General features: G+C 38.8%; 2 protein-coding genes across 4 annotated transcripts in view; both read right to left on the bottom strand.

The window, feature by feature from the left end:
- The window catches only part of LOC122653047 (tRNA (cytosine(38)-C(5))-methyltransferase 2), a 25,605-nt gene extending 21,684 nt beyond the window's left edge, over positions 1 to 3,921 (bottom strand). For 2 of the 3 annotated variants that reach the window (XM_043846976.1, XM_043846975.1), the window contains exons 1-2: positions 3,741 to 3,919; positions 3,534 to 3,644 (exon numbers count right to left, since the gene is read on the bottom strand). In XM_043846976.1, the coding sequence (XP_043702911.1) occupies positions 3,534 to 3,644; positions 3,741 to 3,815 (186 nt within the window). In that variant the 5' untranslated portion in view covers positions 3,816 to 3,919. Of the gene's footprint in view, positions 1 to 3,533; positions 3,645 to 3,740 lie in introns of all 3 variants that reach the window. The other variant, XM_043846977.1, reaches the window with a different exon arrangement.
- A 2,645-nt stretch (positions 3,922 to 6,566) lies between these two features.
- LOC122653195 (protein arginine N-methyltransferase PRMT10-like) lies at positions 6,567 to 16,322 on the bottom strand. The gene is made up of 5 exons (XM_043847142.1): positions 16,115 to 16,322; positions 9,129 to 9,311; positions 8,924 to 9,007; positions 8,129 to 8,344; positions 6,567 to 6,764 (listed from the first exon to the last, which is right to left on the bottom strand). The coding sequence occupies exons 1-4, from the start codon at positions 16,283 to 16,285 to the stop codon at positions 8,165 to 8,167; spliced, it is 618 nt and encodes a 205-aa protein (XP_043703077.1). The 5' UTR covers positions 16,286 to 16,322; the 3' UTR covers positions 6,567 to 6,764; positions 8,129 to 8,164.
- Between the last annotated feature and the right edge of the window lie 236 nt (positions 16,323 to 16,558).

Here is a 16,558-nt window from a genome sequence, read left to right on the forward strand (position 1 = left end):
AGGCTAAATTCAAATTTACATTGCCAAAGGAAATTGAGAGAGCACCAATTAAAGAAAATGAGCTTGAAGTTGAAGATAATGTTAAAGTGATCACAGTGGACTGTGATGATAAAGAATAGGCAGTGCTTGAAGCTTCAAAGACGATCGGTCAACAAGTAGAAGAATCCACTGAAGAGGTCAGCGTTGAAGAGATCAAAGTAAACAAGGCTGGAACAGTGGAAGATGAGGTGGTGGTCAAGAACACTCCACAAGAAATCATCGACATTAAATATATTACTCTTGAAGAGGTGGAGTTTGTGCCTCAAGTATTCGATGAGAAGGTTGCCAATGTTGAGGACTCTACGAATACGACATTCATACTTGATACTGATTCAGAGGTCGAACACATAGAGTTTCTTATGCCAACAAGGTTCTTTGAAGAGAAAGCTCTACGCCTTGAAGACTACATTCCTAAAATCTACAAGCAACTAGAATTCAGTTTGGGGATGTTTAGAGCTGCAACTCACATTTTGTTTCCCCCTCATCATTGTAAAACTCGAGGTCGAGTTTATTCCAAGCTAGGGAGAGTTGATGCAAATTCATCACCGAAATGGCTTGTTTTATTAGGAACAAGTCTAGGGCTGGGTTCTATACATGTTGGGCCTTTGGTCCATTGGGTTTTTAATGTAATAGGCCACTTTAATGGGCCTAAGACATGGGCAGTAACATTGTATACGGGATTTCCTTTATTATGACTTAGTTTCTCATACTAAGTTTATGTTTAAGTTGTTTTGGGTTAGTTCAATTTAACCGGTTCAATGTGGTTCAATTTAAGTTGCAACTAATTGTTATTAAGTGTTTTAGTTGGGTTGGATTAGAATTCTATAAGTCTGGTCCTCTTTTGAGTATGTTTCTTTTATTATTTCACTTTCCTAGTCAATTATGTTGGGTTAGGCCTTTTCGTTTTAGTGTAGGAATCTGTTTTTGGTCTTCTATACAAGTTTGTAAGGGAGGCCAGCATTGTACAAGAATTTAGTAAAGAAATTGCAGCTTTTGCTTGCCTCTTCATGTTTGAAGATCTCATGTTTGATCAAGGAGCCCCTTGTGTGCGATCAAGGTAGATTAGTGTTTGATCCAATCGAACCACTTTGCGGTATGAAGCCTGGGTGTTATTTTCTGTTGTTCTTATTATTCCATCATTTGCTTCATCTATTAACAAGTATTCTTCTTTTTTCCTGCAACTAGAGTCCTTGATTCTAGAAGATCATATACTACATGTTTTTTGAGATTAAGCAATCCAACCGTTAGATCATATTCAAATTTTGATCGAATCTAAGGAGCCCTAACTGGAGAACTTTATCAAAATTCAGGCTGTTCTGATCATCCGATTGGATGTTATAGTGAAATTCCTGTTTTACCCTTTTCTCCATTAAAGCCCTATTTCTTGCTTGAATCGATTCAGATTTGCTGAACCAATAAAACTACAGATTATATGTTTTGTTCATGATTGATTCCACCCACCTTTCCTAATTTCTGAACCTTAATTTCAGTAGCTAAATTACTGTTTTAGTTATTCAACAATCTGATTTAGAGTTCAAACTTTAAGCAACTATTCCTCTACCCTTGTACTGAACTCGATTGGAGTTATAGGACTATTCAACCATCTGTCTTGTATTATTGATAATCTCTCCAAATCTAGAATTATTTCTCTATCAAAAGATCTTGTTTGGCTACTGTTTTAATCATTCAAATTCAGTACTAGATTAAGATGTAGTACTGGATTGAAAACTCAAAAACAGACTCCTATACTATAAAGGAAAAGCCTAACCCAATCCTTAACTAATAAGGTAACATAAATTGACCAGGAAAGTGAAATAATAATGGAAACAGACTTGAAACATGATTGAACTTAAAACTCAAAAAAAGACTCCTACACTAAAAAGGAAAAGCTTAACCCAATCATTAACTAATAAGGTAACATAAATTGACTAGGAAAGTGAAATAATAAAATAACCAGACTCATAACATGACTAGACTTATAGAATCCTAATCCAGCTCAACTAAAACACTTAATAACAATTACTTGCAACTTAGATTGAACCACATAGATCCAGTTCAATTGAACTAACCCAAAACAACTTCAAAATAAACTAAGTATGAGAAACTAATATGCAATCTTACTACCCATGTTTCAAGCCCATAAAATTGATCTATTACATTAAAAACCCAATGGACCAAAGGTTCAACATTTATAGAACCCAACCCTAGACTTATTCCTAATAAAACAAGCCCATTTCGGTGATGAATCTGCATCAAATACAGTTGGTGGAACTTAGCTAATCATATAACTATGTATTGGTATTAAATGAATTTAAAATAAAAGAAGATTCAAAATACTTTCTTTAGTGTTTTACTCGTTTTGTCTCCCACAAGTGTTGAACTCAAGATTCACAATGTTGCTTTTTGCAAAGCAAATGAGTGAAAAAACTTTAGTCCCACATCGGATTTGGAAGAGAGTGGAGTGAGGTTTATATATTAGAATGGGAACTACAAGGGTACGGTTCCATGAAAGAAAGGCTCACTTTACTCTCTTCTCTATGGGATGGTAGGGGTTATTTTCACATATGCATGCATGTTGAGCCGAGCCCAGCCGGGTTGAAGTGAGGCACTAATGTGTGTGACGCAGGATTTTAATTCACGGTATTGGTACCAGTATCAGTCACTATTGATACGTATCGGTCCAAATTGGCCAAAATTTTAAAAATAAACCCCACCTTTTTACCAACACCAACAATACATATTAGTATCTGTCAAGGCCAATCCGATACCGATACTTTAATCCATAGTGTGTGGTTTCTTTTTTGCTAGAGGCCAGACTTTGTTCTGGAAAATCTTTTACCAAAGTTAGATAAGGTTTTCCCAACTTCAGATGTCTTTTCCCGATGTTGGTTTTGTTTGTTGAATGTCAGTAACAGCTATTTTTCTGTGTTTTTTTATTTTTTTTCTGTCCGAGTGACACATTTTTTGAACCCTTTTGGTCAGATGTTTTCCAAGGGATACCGCTCCTCTATAAATAGAGAATGTCCTTGACACTTTAAAAGTATATTCTCAGTGTTCTGCTCCCTTCTTTTCTATATAAGCGAGTGTGTATTCAAGAAAAACACAAATATTCTTTAAGAACTTTGTTTTACCGATTTCATTTGAAAGTTTGTTTTGAGTCTAAGCACAACTTTGTAGTTTGTAGTGCACTACTAATTACGAAAGCCAAGGGCTGTTTTATCTTGATCACCAATTCGCATTTATCCCGATTGCACCATTGGGGCGTCTATGGTCTTTATGATGACGTCAAGTGACATGACTCAGCCCACATTCACTATTGACAAGAGTGTAAATAAATTGCAGTATCACCAAATTCGTACTTTGAAAGCCCTCCTACAAAGGCGTTGGACTGAAAAAAAAAATTAATTCCACATATGCTAAACTGAATTGCGAAAGCAGTTCAGCACCAAACCAGCAGAGAGAGGGAGAGGGAGAGGAAGTAGACAAAACAAAACCTGATAAGGACGATGGCCAAAATTGTATTCATAGACATCGTTTGCTTTGTCGTTAATGTCAAATGCTTCGACCATGGTTGCTGACACCCCAGCTCGCATGATTGAGTACCTCTGTTAATTAAAGATAATAAACAAAAAAATATATAAAATAATAAATAAACGAGAGCATAATAGAATTAGGGTTCGTCTCTGGTGGAGATTGGTTACCATGCCTCCAATGCCACTATAGAACTCAAGAACTCTATAGGGGCCATCGCTGCTCCTGCAGAAACCTTCCTCCATTGTTTTTTAAGGAACGGAACTCTCGCAGACTCCCGATCAGTCTGAGCTGCTTAAGATTTTGGGTTCGTTTATACATAGGGCGGAGCTTCAGCCTTCAGATGCTGTCTTTAACCGGTTCTTAAGAAAATATTTGAAAGAACTGTCTGACCGGTCGACCCGACAAACAAAAAAATCAGTTCAGGGTCAGACCATGGGTCGGTTCCCTGGGGGCAGAAGGAACAGGATCACGAGCCCGAGAGTCGAGAGGGGAGTGACCGTTGGAGTTACCGTTGACCGTTGAAACAACAACAACCGCTAAAATGCCAAAGAGGGATGGACCCAGGTGTCCAGATGGAGAGAGACATTTATGTCGTGACATGTGGCACTGAGAGACAGCTCATCATGAGATTTAGAATCTGACTAGGCATTCACAATCGAAAATTTTCTAATGAGAGCAGTGTTTTGGGAAGGCCGGTCTAGGTTGGGTCCGGATTATACCATATGTTCCCTTAGCAACCCAGGCCCAGCCTTATTAGGCTTAACCCAATCTAGCCCGGCCTTGATTGCACCTGATTGGGTTGGTTTGTGTCAGATTGGCCCTGATTGACCCCGGTAACCCCTATTTGTCATTTCAGGGCTAACCTTATTTTTTATTGAATGTATAATATATAATAATATATATAGGGTCAGGCCAAGCTGAGCTTAACCCGAGGCCTTAACCCAGACCCTATCGTAGGACTAGAAATCTCAATCCTATCTCAGTCTAGGCGCTGTCAAGAGGACGGGCTTGGGCTTGTCGTGCCAAACTTGCACCCTTAGTTCTAAGTATCGATATCTTATCAGCATATTGACTGATGCATATCAATATCTCTAGAGAGTAGTATCAATACGAATATGTTGTATTAGCCATTTGGGGATATGTAGACTTAGGATCCATTACTCACATATCAAGTTTCAGCCTCAACGGAATTCACCAAGGGTAAAAGCAAAGCATTGGAAAATAAGAAAGATCAAATAATGGAGAAAGTTTTCCTCTACCGTGCAAGAAGGGTTCAGCCACCATCCTAAGGTCCTAAAACATCCCCCCTCCCCCCCCCCCCCCTCCCAAAAAAAAAAAAAATTTATGAATGGTTGAACATACTACCCATTGTTGCGCGAAAACCCCTCCCCACCCATCCAAAAACTGCAGTTAAGGGATTCTCCTTCACTGTGGCTCAAGGAAATCTCGGTCCTCAAATAATTGTCAACATACCCATAGACATGCATGGACATACACATTAGAACATCTGGTTGAATTTAAATATAAAAATTCACCTGTGGTCAGTCTTAGACCAGTCTCTCGATGGATCTTTATCCCCTCCAGGGCAGGGCCCTCCAGTTCCCTGCCCGGCTCAGTTCCCCAATGCCTCTAACAAGGACGGGTGCAATGACCATCCTACACCTGCCTGGGTTGGGTCCACTGCCCTCTTATTAGAGGCACTAGGGAACTGGGCCGGGCAAAGAACTGGAGGAGATAATTTTGCCTTCCCGTGAAAGAAATATGCAACCTGCTAAGAAAACCTCTCCAAACAAGCTTCCCTAGAAAAAAAAAATTTACCATTTCTGATTACAACCATGATTTTCTGATTTATTTTCATGATAATATCCTCGGTTCTGTTTGCTAGAGCACCGTTAAAGAGGAGTCTCTATATCTATACATGGATGTTGTCCACGCATTAGTGGTTGATAATTTCATGCATGGTGAGAACTTCCATCGTTGGATCACTAACACGGGTAAAGCTCAAAGTTTAAACATTTTGGATGTGAACCAAAACACAAAAGGAATATTTTACATTTCATTTCCCTTTCCTCAGGTTTACATGTGGATTCTGCCTCATAGCAAGTAAAAATAAGGGAGAAAAAGTGAAATTAATCTTTTCAATTCCAAATCTAGGAAATTTGGATATAAAATAAGGGTGGCCTATATATATATATATGGAGGAAACGAGCCTCCATCTCGTAAGAGAAAATTTAGGAGAATACTTAGCTACCTTCTTATTCACAACAGCCCATATAAGTAGGCTAATGTACAATTACAATTTACACATTTTTAGGCATGGTTTATCTGCTTGATATCAGGTTCGGTCCATTTCAATTTCGACTTACAATGTATATAAAAATTTCGGCCGGTCCAGTTCAGTCCGATTTGCTACTGACCTACAGTTTCAAAATACCCCAAATCAAAGCCAGCCCAATAGGGAATCGGTTCGGTTCATGTTTATTCGGATAAGTTCAATCAGTTTAACCGATTCGGTTTTCTTTTTGACACCACTTACTCCCAGCGAGATTTTAGGGTGACAAGGGTCATACAATATCCAAAACCATTACGGGACGGGACTCAATGCTCACAAGTCACAACTCACCAACTAAAGAAGGAATCTAATAAACCTCTGTTAGAGTTGCTCTTGACACTAGATCTCCATCAAATAAACCTGTATACTTCACAACCAGAACACCAGGTCACCAGCCATGCAAATACCAATACTCAAATGGCCAAAGAAATAACTTTGCCCATGTGCTTCGACTCCCTCCCCCTCCCCCCCTCCAAAAAAAAAAAAGAAAGCTGTTTTACTATCTGAAGCCATCAAAAGCATGCAGATGCGAGCTGAAATTTCTTTAGTCCATGGTGATATTTATCGGAATTAAATTTATATTAAACAATGGAAATAAATAGTTTTTGGGTTTTTATAAAAGAAGAATGGCTATCTTCAATATACCTTAAAACACAATATGATGCAAACCAAAATTCTGATAAAGTTAAGATGAGAGTATCAGGCCCAGATTACATAAAACACATTCCCTTATGGTAGTTAATCATTCCCAATACAGCAAAAAAGACAAAAGGGAAAGGAGGCTCAAGACCTTATAAGTAAAAATGTTTAACCTCAAGAGTTGCCCAATGTGTACTTTCAGGTTCAGCCGTCGTCTCTTCTTCTGCAAACAAATGCCTCGATAAGAAAAGTATACAAACCTCAATAAATTGAAAAAGTAACAATGACATGTATGGTGAACACAAGCAAAGTCCTGAACCTTCAAGGAATACCCTAGAACTAAAGCTTGTGTGCTAAAGAATGCCATTTACACAGTTGCTAGTTATGTAGGAAATAAATGGAAATCACAAACAAACAATCACACAGTCGCACACAAAGATTTATGTGGTTCAGCAAGATTGCCTACGTCCATGGTGAGATGAAATATGCTTCACTGTCATGGAGAATAAGGTTACAGCCGCCTTTCCTCACACTTCTCTCAGATTACAGAGAATGGACCATCGCAAATTTATGGAGAAACCTACATAGGCACACATTACCGAAATACCAATAAAAAAGGGCATAACAGGGTCTGGGGAGGGTCATAATGTACACAGCCTTACCCCTGCTTTCGCAAAGAGGCTGTTTCCCGACTCAAACCCATGACCACTTGGTCACAATGGAGCAACCTTACCATTGCACCAAGGCCCGCCCTTTATTACTGAAATACCCATGTAGCCCTTAAAAAAAAATTCTCAGGGGTTCCTGCCCCCAGACCCCCACCATGGACATGCAAGGTGGATGGTCTCAGGCCCTACGACCTTTTAACGACACTTTGGAATCAGCCCACAAACCCGTGCAACGGAATACAAGACCTTGTACCCCCAACAAAATAATGGATAGGATGCACTTCTTGCCTCTCCACTACCCCTCTTCTCATTTCCATAAAATTTTCCTCACCCCACCTCCCACCCCCCCCCAAAAAAAAAAAACACACACACACACACACAAAGAAAGCTCCATTTGTTTCCAGGTAAAAGCGCGATGTAACAACCTTACGGAACAGCATCTGTTCTATGTACCTCTGTATCCTTGAGTTCTTAATAAAAAAGAAAGAAAAGGGGAAAGGAAAATTTGCAGGCAAATCAGTGCAATTTGAGATTTTACTGGTAGAAAATTTCCCCTTTATCGCAGCCTTAACCTGGAAACACATGGACACCCACCCCAACCCCCCCACCCCCCAAAGAAAGTGGTAAAGGAAAAAACACACATATATAGACAGATGTATATGCATGCCTGCTAATCATATAAAATCATTCAGAATCGAGAAACCAATATTGCCAAACATAAATATGCAATAAATATATTAAACATAAAATCATGTACAGAAGGAACATTTAATTCCTGAGGACTTGGCAGCCAAGCAAAAGCAATAGACAAATGAGAACCAATGGATAAACTATTAACAATTACCATCATATCAATAGAGAAACTTAAAAAAAAAAAAAAAAACTTCTGTAACATAGGAGATGAAGATATACCTGCCTTTTAGTGTGAAATCAAAATACTTCTGACATTTTCTTATTCTATATAGAACTTTCTAGTGAAGCGTGGAAGCTGCTGCTTCCCAGGCAACTGCCTCATCTCACATCCGAGTTCAACCTCCATTAATCGATGGTTTTCTTTAGAACGATTCATTGAGAAGGAGACACTTATATCATCCTCTTCCCCAACCCGAATAGGAGGATGCAAAAGGAATACCTATAAAAAAATTACAATGTATGAAATATAAAGTTAAACACTGTATAACTATGAAAAACAATAAATCAGCTTCCAAGTTAATCTTGGTAAAGTTAAAACTCAGTATTCCTGCACTAAGAGGGCCTGTGTCAGGTAAAATTGTATTCACTGGCTGTACTCATAATGTAAGAAGTCCAGTAATGCAGAAAGTAAACAAATCCATTAGAACGACCATAAGGACTCTAAGAACAGCATATCAGAGGATGTGGTATTGTGGTGCATTAAATAGGATAGCAAAGACCTATCTAAATGACCACAGACTCGTTATAGAACATTGTTGAACTTTTTTTTCTTGAACATTTGCCACAGTTTTTGACAATCAAAAACAATAGATGATATATCATATTGTGTGGGATCATCAGACCAAAGCCATTTTCTAGTACTGGAGATCTTCTAGCAAGAAGCAATTCGAACAAAGTGTCCTAGCCCTGTGCAGTGCCATACTGGTATGCCACTAGTAGACAACTTGATGGATACATTAGACTTGACCATAATTCGTAGTATCAATAATCAATTGGTATTGGTAATCAATAGCTCAACCTGCTGGCCCCAATGTGTCCCATTATCTAAGCTAGGAGCAGTTGTCAATTCAATCTCACGCCTTGCTGGATTGTCTTTGCTTCCCTGATGACCAACCAAAGAAAAGAAAAAAACGTAAGTCTAGGTATTCTATCTTGGAAACAAATGCCAGAAATTCATAGTTTAATTAATGCTATGAAGGAATTTTGAAATGTCAACTACATACTCGAAAATGGACATCAAACCATCCAGCAAAACCACAGAGCCTTGTTCTCTCGGTGAGTGATGACGAAAAAGTACTTCTGACATCAATAATGTCATGTACTGAGGCTGTTAAACAATCTATCTCTTTGATGATAGCAGGTGTCCCTATGACTTGCTGCGGATGAAGATTGTTCCACAATGATGTCTACAAAAATTTAATAGCAAGTTCTTCAAAACATATGAGAAGAAAGCAAACGAGCAACAAAATATTACATAAACAAAAGCAGAAGATTTTCATAATGCAGCAAAATATAAATACAGTGGTTGCTTAAGCTGCAAAGACATACTGGTTCCATTCAAGTTGAGCATGAAATGCGACAACTGACTGCCAGACCTTGAACCAACTAGAGTTGACGATTGACCTAAACCATCCTGTTTCTTCTTGAGGGGTGGCAATGGCTATCTAACTGCCTTACCTACACTAGTTTGGTTTTCTTAACCTACAAGAAAAAACAAGGATAAGGTGGTCTTATGCATCACATTTATACTTTTTCTTTTTTGTGCTACCCAGTTTACACATTTAGGTGGGTATAATTAGGCATCTCTAAGTCCACTAAACAGCAAGTAAGACTGTAAGACTCCCAACCCAACACTAGGATCGAATGTACTAGATTACAAGTAAAAAACCCCTCTTTAACAGCAGTAACAGGGCAGAGTTAAGCCTCTGGATAAGGCCAACAGTGTAAGGAATTGACACTAAGATTAAACCACAGAATAGATGAAAGTCCAAAGACATAGCAACAGTTAGGTTACTGTAATGACAACTTGCTGCCCAAATTAGTAACTAAGGAACCCATGTTTCATAGGCCAATATACTGTTCATAGGATGCAAAGAGTAGTTAAGAAGCACAGTAAGAAACCCCCACTACACTAAGATTAAAAAACAGAATAGATGAAAGTCTAAAGACTGGTTACTGTAATGACACAGCAACAGTTAGGTTATTGTAATGACAACCTGCTGCCCAAATTAGTAACCAAGGAAACCCATGTTTCATAGGCCAATATACTGTTAAAAGGATGCAAAGAGTAGCTGAGAAGCACAGTAAGATACCCACACACTCTCGGTTGCAACAGGGAACCAGAAACTGAAATATAGAATAACCCCAAAAAGAGAAATTTAAGGAGATCAACAGTATAGCCCTAAGGCCACCTGTGGTGGAGCTCTACTTCCAGCCGAAGGTAGGGTTGGAGGAGATCTTCAAGTCTTCAAAAATCCAGCCACATCTGATGGCTAGATCACCCAAAGACTCAGATTTAGAAACTTACTAAACTCAAGAGGGTTTTAGCCATTAGATAGAGCCTTCAAACTACTGTCGAAGGAAGCTAAAGACAAGGAGAACAACATACTAAAAGAAGAGCCTGAGTTAATGGAGGGATGAGGGAATATCACCGGTTGTAACTTGCTGCCATAAATCTCCAGAATAATGGTGCCACAAAACCGCAGTGCATGCTCGATTCCAATCTTCAGGCTATTGATGAAATTTGATGCACAGGTTATGGATCAACCAACAGCACTTAGAAGACCTTCAAAGATGGTCTCAGTAGCTTTCACAGAACTCAGTTGCAGGGTAAAAAATTAGAAACTAGGAAGAAAAGAAAGTAGAGAAGAAAGAGGGAATATGACAAAGGCCTCTCACCTATGGCCTCGGTCAGTCTCTCACCAAACTTGGTCCCCAATGATAACTTATGTAGACCAGTCACAAGAAGATCGCAAACTTCAGGTCCAACAACAGTAAAGACTTCGATTGGTTCTCAGATTTGCACGAAATTTCAGAACAATAAAATAAAAACAAGAAATCGAAGAAGGGAAGAAGACGATAGGATAGTCTCTCTCAGACTAGGGTCTTCTCTCACCCATGGCCTCTCACCGTATTTTGGTCTCTCAATTATGGCATTTCACCATACTCTTTCACAGAGCAAAGCACAAAGCTTTTTTTTTCTTCTCAAAATCCATCCTGGTTGAATATCAGCCCTCACTTTATTTATAATCAATCGATTACAACCTAAAATCTTCTAGAAACAATCCAATACAAACCCAATCTAAATCTAATTGGTTAACAAATAATGAGTCCTAATTACATAAGCAATCTAATTAAAAATAGAAACTAGCTCTAAGTTTACAAAACCCACACGCAAGGAACAAAAACTGAATCCTAAATTGCCTTCTCATTAGATAACTAAATAAAATCCTAAACTCACTCCTAAACCAGATCAGCCTGACAGCTCAATATGCATTGGAACGAAGCCTCCACACACAAGTATATTGGTCTTCAAAATTGTCTCCATACAGCTGGCCGTGGGGCTCATAAGATCTGGAAATCTCCTCCTTAACCAACAAATTCGATGACTAATACTCCCCCAAATAAAGCTGCCCGGTATCTAATACTTTCCCTAAAATATAGCACTATTGGAAGCTGACAAAATCCTCCAAAAGTCCCTCCATGTATTGGCCATGGGTCCACCCGAATTCCGGATATAATCTCTCTTATAAAACTGCTGGTCGATATCCCCATAATTTGCTGGAAATAGGCTGCTCGATATGGACAGAATAGGACCAAATAGGCTGGATCGATAGGCCCAAATTATGGGCCAGACGTAAACCAGCTTTACAGCCCCAATCGAAAACTTGAACTGCATCAATAACTGTCTCTCACAGCAGACAAGACACAAGCCAAGCCTACTTCAAATCAAATCGTGGGGTGTTGTGTAGAAGCCCTTCTTTATTGATAAACAGAAACTGGATCCCTCCTTGCGTGGAAAAAGAGATCTCCTTACAATATGGTAGCTCTCTAATAAAAAAAGGGTGAACCCAGTGAACGAAGCTCCCGCCACTGCAGAGTCTGGGGAGGGTCATAATGTACGCAGCCTTAACCCCCACTTCGCGAAGAGGCTGTTTCCCGACTTGAACCCTTGACCACTAGGCTGCAATGGAGCAACCTTACTGTTGCACCGAGGTCCACCCTCTAATCTGGTAACTCTATAATTAGAAACTAAATACAAAATTGAGTCTAACTTGTAGCTAAATGACAAAATAGAAACAGTCCTAAAATTAGCAACTACTATTACATAAAAGAAAGCTACTTAAGTCCCCAAGCATGGACGGTCTAGCACAATAGTGGGCCCCAATCTGGCCCACGAAAGTGGACCAATAGCTGGCACAAAGGCCTTGGTTGGTTGGCTGGCTGGATAGGCTAGGCTCAATGGGCTAGCTGGTGTGGCTGGTTCTTCCTCCTCTTCAAGCTCCATTGACTTGCATGAGTCTCCCAAGCATATATATATATATACATATCAACATATATTAACCCAAGACTCATTCCCATATAAATCCCACGCAATCTACCCGCCATGGCCCATTACCCAGCCAAATATGAAATGCCCAAGGCCTGAGGTCTGAAGTCTAATCAGAACCCCACATCCTTAATTTGTAAGAATCTTGCTTTCCCTAATTCCCTTCCCCAATGCTTTACCCCTCTTACCTATTTACCCCTACCAGAGGAAACACGGAAGTTTAAAGAATGGCAAATCCTTAGCTTACCTTTAGGATAAGGCCGTTACCAGACCCTACCCTACCTATTGCAGCCCCCTAGAACCGGTCCATAGGTTGGATGAAAGATGGAAGGATGAAGTTTTTCATCCTCATGATCTGTTATATAATATAGTGCCAGAGAGGGAGAGAGATTATATGATGAAGTTGCACTAAAGAAATCAATCAACAAGAGATGGGTATGTGATTTAAGTAGTTCAATGTTATCATGCATGATCACAAATAACAAAACTGGTAGATCATATGAGTGTCATTTTAATCTGCAAGTAAAAAAGGGAAAAGAAGATTCAGAGTCTAACCAATGAAGAATTCCTCATTAACAGAGTTAGTTAAAGATAATGATCAAATTAAGTCCGTCCAAAATCAAGTGATACATAAACTGCACTTAAGTATCACAAATCCAGCTTGAAATGATGACTTCCCAGTAGTCCTCTCAATATCTTAGGGAAGCCCAGATAAAAAGTTATCAATCTATATAAAAAATCAAGCTATATAAAAATTTTCAACACAGCCTAGCACCAAATATATTCCCAATTTAGCGCAGATAATAACTTTGGATCTCTCAAATGGGATCTTTTAAACTTTCCCGTGTATTCCAAACAGAAGTTGCCTACATGGAAGAACAGGATTTGCATGGCTAACCCAGAGTAGTTGCAGACAACATAAAACATCCATGACCAGTAACACATCATGACTCCAATCCTACTGAGGCCTTCCACATTCCTAACCAATGATTGTACTGATAAATTGCAAAAACTCCCCCAAAAGATGAAGATCAACATACTGGAACTCTGGAATGGGTTACTGCAAGAATTGCCTGAGAGTGAACTCAGGTAACAGATAAGAAACTTAACGCAAGCTCGATCTCAAACCAGGGAAAAATCAGTGGGAGATCTCTTGCTGCAGGATCAATAAAATAAGGGAGAACAAAATTGAATAACTGAAATTTTTTTTTTATTTCTCTTTTTCTGTTTACATATGAAAGAAAAACATAAAAGGGTATGGAAGAGAAGAAGGGGATATGGAAGGGGGATAGAGGACTCTCTCAGCCCAGGGTCTCTTACCGTTGCCGCATCTCACAGCAACCATAGCTCTCTTTTCTTCAATCTCGTCCTCTCTTCTGCTCAGCCACGTACATTTATTTATAATAAACCCTAAGACAAACTTCTCGGAATAAAATCCCATATAATTGATTGCAAAATAAAACCCAATTCCCAATCTAATTAACAGACTAATAATCCTAAAAAAAAAAAAAAGGAAACCACTAATTACATAAAACAACCTAATAAATAGACTAAAAACCCCCACGCAAGATATAAAAACTTCTTAACACCTAGGACTATAGAAAGGTCGTGTAATCCTCAAAGGTTTCTCCATGCAATGGCCATGGGGCCCACCAAATCTGAAGAATAATCTTCCAAAGGATATTCAACGCAGTCACCAATTATCCCAGAAAATTGTCAATATGCAAGACCGGAATTGTTTCCTAATTTATCTCCAAATTCTTCACCATACAAGCTGGCTGTGGGGCCCAAGAAAGCTGTCGATTATCACCCAAGTTAGTGCTAATCGATGGCACATAATCTGAAAATATTTAGGCCAAAAATAAAGACGTAAATCTGGTATGAGGAAAAAATTGTTCGATGAAGACAAAAATCTGGGCAGATTTCTACCATCAATCTACATCAAAACTTCACCTACAAGGTATCAGAATCATGGACCAAATTCATGAAAAAATTTCTCATAATAACATTCAGAGGTCATCCAATGAATCCGGTAGCATTTTCATTCCAGACCCAGGGACAATACTTTTCAAATAGTTTCATAAGTGATGGCTGAAAATGGTTCTGTTTAAACTTTAAAGATTACTGAACAGGATTTCTCTGACATTTTAAATGTTTCTATTACAACAGAGATTTTGTCCCTAGATGGGAGATGTTAGGAATGCGAACATTTTATCAATGTGCTTCTGAAGCAAATCTATAAGTTACGACCAAGTAATAACTTTTCATATTACCACAAACAACTAAAGCAATGATTAAAGACCAAAGCTCTCTGGATCTGTATAAAATCAGTACAAGTAGTTTAAATACCCAACATTTTGTCTACATCTGCAACTGATTCCTTTGGGTGAGAGTTATAGTCAGTACATTTTCAACTTTTATAGTCTAAGAGGCAATAATTACGTAAAAAACTTTCTTTGGGGCCTAACTATCCAAAAAAAAAAAAAAAATTACGTAAAAAACAAGTAACTGAGTCATTTCACAAGATTGTATAGTCGAGCGATATCACAAATCACAGACTTCTTAATTCAGCCCCTAACACTAATACCACAAATCACTGAGTCAAGTAGCTAAAACCGGTTCTAGCAGGAGATCCCTCTCATGATCATTCTATGGAAGTGCTGTTTCTTGATTGTCCAACATCCTGTTCCATAAAGCACAGCTAATCTCCTACCATTTCATAAAATTATACTCTCATCTGTATGCCTCTATCACAGGACAACAAAAAAATCTTCACAAGTTAATGAAAATGATCGCCAAATGATTCAGAAACTCAATCTACCTTTCATAAGTTGTCCGTGTATAGACATGTATGGTCAAGCAATATTTGAATAATAATGAGGAACAAGGCACTCTAAATCCATAAGTGTACTTCAGTTTTTCTCTTCTAACACGTAAGTGAAAATTTTAGGTATTCAGCCAAGCATTGAAGCAAGTAGACAAAGCTGATGATTAATAAATGTTCGTTTAGACAAGTGATAGAATTAGGTCCCCTATCTAGATGAGTGATTCTAAATCTCCCTTGAGATTGTATCCTTGCTAGAGAGAGGTTTGGGCCCTGTTGTCTGGGTTGAACATCTAGTCCATCTAGACGACTAGACTAAAAGGTAGGGCAAGGAGATTGCTCAGTCTTTGACTGGAACTGGAGTCCCTATGGCAGAGTTGTATGTGGGACAACTATTGCCAAGAGAATCGTTTGTTTCCCTTTCTGCTTTTGGAGGCTTCAGCTATTCATTTCCTTCATTGTGCTCTCTTTCATTAAGTAATAAAGCTCATTTTTCATTATAAATGACTGGAAAATACATTGTGCATCCAGGTCAATAACACAAGTTAGCAAGCCAAAGGCCCAAAGCATCCATGCATATAAAGCTGCTACTTCAACCACACAAGCAGAAGAAAGAAGAAGGAAGCACAAAAGCATGCATACCGATCTTAGCACGTAACTGAGAAAAGCCAATTAATGGGATTCTGAAGAAACAAGTGCGGATTCAAAAACAGAAAACAACTCATTTCAGGAGCCATGGTCAGTAATTAGAGGATAAGCATTGTTTAGTTATGATGCTGGTGATAACCCCAGAATTATCCATGAACTCAAATAAAAAAATAATATCTGGAATTCACCTGTAGATAGTACTTCTTCTGCTCACCATCGTAAGGCTTTGTCAGAACACTCATATCAACACCATAGTAGGTTTTAGTCTCATCCACAAAATTGTGCCAATCATTCATAGCAACCTCATAGTCATCCATTTTTTGGTCTCCCAATCCAGACCTCATAGGTGCCATCCACATGCGAGCATGACTAGGATACCTGGAAAATCAAAGCTCACTGACGGTCAATACTGTGCTATACCTTTTGATCTTGGTGACCATCATATTTTAATTGCTGCTTCCTCACTCACATAGATACTTCACCAAATAAAGTTAGGGAGAGGGCTTTCCACACCGTGAAGTGAGGGGGTGGGGGGAGAGATTTCTTATGCTACATCAATCACAACGCAAGAAATTATTTCGTCCAATAGAAAATCCACATGTCAAGAAGGAAAGAGAATGTCAATGCAGTGC

This window comes from Telopea speciosissima, chromosome 2 (assembly GCF_018873765.1).
Source record: "Telopea speciosissima isolate NSW1024214 ecotype Mountain lineage chromosome 2, Tspe_v1, whole genome shotgun sequence".
In the NCBI taxonomy this organism is placed as follows: Eukaryota; Viridiplantae; Streptophyta; class Magnoliopsida; order Proteales; family Proteaceae; genus Telopea; species Telopea speciosissima.

What these genes read in the sequence shown, in the direction of transcription:
- LOC122653195 (XM_043847142.1), bottom strand. Translation starts at nt 16,285, where the DNA reads ATGTGGATGGCACCTATGAGGTCTGGATTGGGAGACCAAAAAATGGAT. An exon ending in AGAAGAAGTACTATCTACAG is followed by an intron (nt 9,312 to 16,114) that starts GTGAATTCCAGA and finishes AAATTTTTGTAG; the next exon opens with ACATCATTGTGGAACAATCT. An exon ending in GGACACATTGGGGCCAGCAG is followed by an intron (nt 8,345 to 8,923) that starts GTTGAGCTATTG and finishes ATTTTTTTATAG; the next exon opens with GTATTCCTTTTGCATCCTCC.